Source organism: Dermacentor variabilis, chromosome 3 (genome assembly GCF_050947875.1).
Source record: "Dermacentor variabilis isolate Ectoservices chromosome 3, ASM5094787v1, whole genome shotgun sequence".
Lineage (NCBI taxonomy): Eukaryota > Metazoa > Arthropoda > Arachnida > Ixodida > Ixodidae > Dermacentor > Dermacentor variabilis.
The window spans coordinates 157,287,901-157,290,950 of NC_134570.1; the positions used below are offsets into that span (position 1 = coordinate 157,287,901).

General features: G+C 48.3%; 1 protein-coding gene across 1 annotated transcript; it reads right to left on the reverse strand.

Annotated features, from left to right (window-relative positions):
- Window positions 1-441: 441 nt before the first annotated feature.
- Window positions 442-2,278, reverse strand: LOC142576453 (uncharacterized). Its single transcript, XM_075686593.1, has 3 exons — window positions 1,893-2,278; window positions 1,738-1,815; window positions 442-777 (listed from the first exon to the last, which is right to left on the reverse strand). Exons 1-3 carry the CDS (start codon window positions 2,187-2,189, stop codon window positions 640-642), a joined length of 513 nt encoding a protein of 170 aa, XP_075542708.1. The 5' UTR covers window positions 2,190-2,278; the 3' UTR covers window positions 442-639.
- Between the last annotated feature and the right edge of the window lie 772 nt (window positions 2,279-3,050).

A 3,050-nucleotide genomic window follows, 5' to 3' on the forward strand; every position in this document is an offset into this window, starting at 1 on the left:
TGCCGCTGCCGTTCGCCCTGTGCGGTGGCAATCAGAGAGCCAGATCGGTGGCGGCGGATCTGTATATGTGCACCGCCCGAGCCGAAATTGCCGCTGCCGTTCGCCACTGCGAAATTATCTGCCAGTTCTTTCTGAGCCATGAGCGAGACGACCGATGGAAGTCCTCCGTCTGCTGCTGCTGCTGCTAAACGAGCTGCCAGAGCAGAGGCCCAGCGCCGTCGCCGTCAGAATCCAGAGGTGCGTGCCGCCGAAGCAGAAGCTTACCGTCGCCGCCGTCGAGATGATCCAGGAGTACGGGAAATATAAAAAAAAAAATTCTGTGATAGCGCATACATGTGTTGCTCGATTTCTTTGCCTCAATCTATCGAAAAGGTGAAACAGCTTATTTGCTGCGCTCAAATTTCGCATTAGGAAGTAACGTAATCGTCGGTAATTTTTTAGCTGGGCGGAAGGCGTATTTCGCGTTTTTTCTAGCCTGTCACTTTCGCTGTCTCGATTCAATCAAACTTCAAGACCTCATGCAAGTCCGCAATGGCCACACTGAGTGATGTGCAGACTGCAGAAGCGAATACATCGGGTAACCACGTAAGCACGTAACCTGTGAAGGATTTTACAGCACTGTGTTGGTGACATATATTATTAAAGAACGCAGAACATTGTCCTCTGCACTTTCAGTTTGGTCTTGTTTGTCATGGTCACTACTGGGTCGGCCACGTTTGGCAACCAACTGGCGAGGTCGTTTGACTGCCTGATTAGCAGACGCCAGCCCTTCACCACCTGCACATTGAAAACAAAATAGATGTTATAGTAAGAAGGACTGTAGTTCTTTCCCATGCCATCACTGTTGCGAAGATATAAAGTCCCCGCAAAATGAAATAGAAAATGCACCAGGCCAATTGTATCGTGCAACCACTTAAGAGTACAACATTCAGAACACAAGCCTACAGTACTCGAACAAGCAGCATATGATGCTAAACCTGCACTCATTGGAAAATGAGGAAATACAGTAGTTATAATGTTCAACTACATGTGCAGTCAAAGCCCGTATAACAGGGCGAGCATGACGGATGCAGGTGTTGTACAGTTGCACAAACCATGACAGGGCACATAAAATTACCACCCCTACTTAAAGCTGCATCATCAGGGAAGCCTTTGGTACAAGACAACAACCGCACCTGCATTCCAAAAAATTAGCCCCACCAACTGCAGATACCTGGTTTCAGACCTGTTTCGCTTGTGCGACGCCATATCGGATTGTTAGCGCTCCCTTAGAAAAGAAAACAGTAAAAAAAAACTGGTGAGAACGAGCAAAATTTTGTTGCAATATACAACAATAATTAAGCACCTTATTTTCCTCGCCTTATCAACGGAAAAATTTTGCGCTTTGCCCCGCATAACAGCCCGCACGCAGTTTAGAGCTCAGGAGGCTCAAGTGAATTCGTTACGAATGACACCTGCAACACCAGCTCGTAAAGACAGGCGCGCTGCAAGAACGCCTTCGTCGACGAGCAGTCGTCGTTTACGTTTTTGTGGACGCATGCTACGTGACGAGCAGACTTCGGTTTACTTTCATTAGCAATAACGCTCACCAGCAGGGCAACATACTATCGCCTACAACTTGTCGTTCACGCTTAATGGTCATGCCGTGCACCAGCTGCAAGTATCGCTGACCGCAAACTCAGCTGTTCCGCTTAACCGTCGGGAGGTCTGCCTGAATGAAAACACGAAAAGGCTTGCCTTCTTGTTATAGCCAAGGCGAAGCACCGGCGCGGGATTCTGCTCAGTGGGCTTGTCCAGAAAGTGCTCAGAGCAAACCTGCGTGTTACACATATTACGTTCGTAGGGCGCAAAGTTGAACGTGGCACCAAAATATACACCGATCGAATACTCACTCGTGCATTTTCACTGGGTTGGTAGTTCTTCCTATTCACTGCAGCTATCCACCGGTGGCGCAGCTTGTCATTCTTCGTTGCGGATGGAAATCGGTGCAGGCTGAAAACACCGCACCGGCACGATTCCCTACGTGTATTGTGCACTTCGCAAACAGCGCTAAGCAACCTGCTCCTTTTCCGCTGGTTATTTTGGCATCCAAACACGACGCAACGATGCCCAGATGACTTCTTGTACTTAGGATCCGCGTGAACGGGCACATTTCCGCACTTTGGAGTCCTAGAGCTAGCGCTAGCCATGTCTGCTGGTCGCCGGCGAACACACTTTGGCAGCCCAGAACAAAATGGCGCTGGTCGACCGGGCAATCCGGGCGCGAGAGTATGCGTTCAAATAGTCTGGGCGCGAGGCTAGCGTATTCTGGTCTATAATGACATTGCACAAACGGGATGTATCAGGGAGAGTTGATGAACGCTGAAAAAAGAAAGAAACTGTGGAGGACGCTTAAGCTTCGCCTTTAAAGGGCCCCTCACCAGGCCCCATAGTAAATTTTGGTTATATGCTGGAAGTTGTTACGTGTCCTCTAGGGAGCGTTCTGCCGCAAGAATTTTTCAAATCGGCTCATTAATTTCAGTGCCGCGAACCCGTGATTTCAGCAGGCGGGCTCCGCTGCGAAGCAAGACGCTCTCTCCGCTCGCCCCGTTTAGCCTACGCTAGCGAAATTCATAGAATTGAGGTTAAACAGCGCGAAAAAGACGAGGACACAAGGAAACAAATACCACAGACAAGCGCTGACTGCCAACTGAAAGTTTATTAGAAATTCACCGGACATTTATACCTTTTTCAGCATAGGCATGCGCAAACCAGTGGCAAAAACATCTGCAAATCAGCAACGCTGATTGCAATTGCTAATTGCAATTGCTGATTGTAATTTCTGATTTGCAGATGTTTTTGCGACTGGTTTGCGCATGCCTACGCTGAAAAAGGTATAAATGTCCGGTAAATTTCTAATAAACTTTCAGTTGGCAGTCAGCGCTTGTCTGTGGTATTTGTTTCCTTGTGTCCTCGTCTTTTTCGCGCTGTTTAACCTCAGTTCTAAGTATGAACCAACTAGCCCTCATCAAGATCTTACTAGCGAAATTCCTTCCCTGCATTCCCCCATA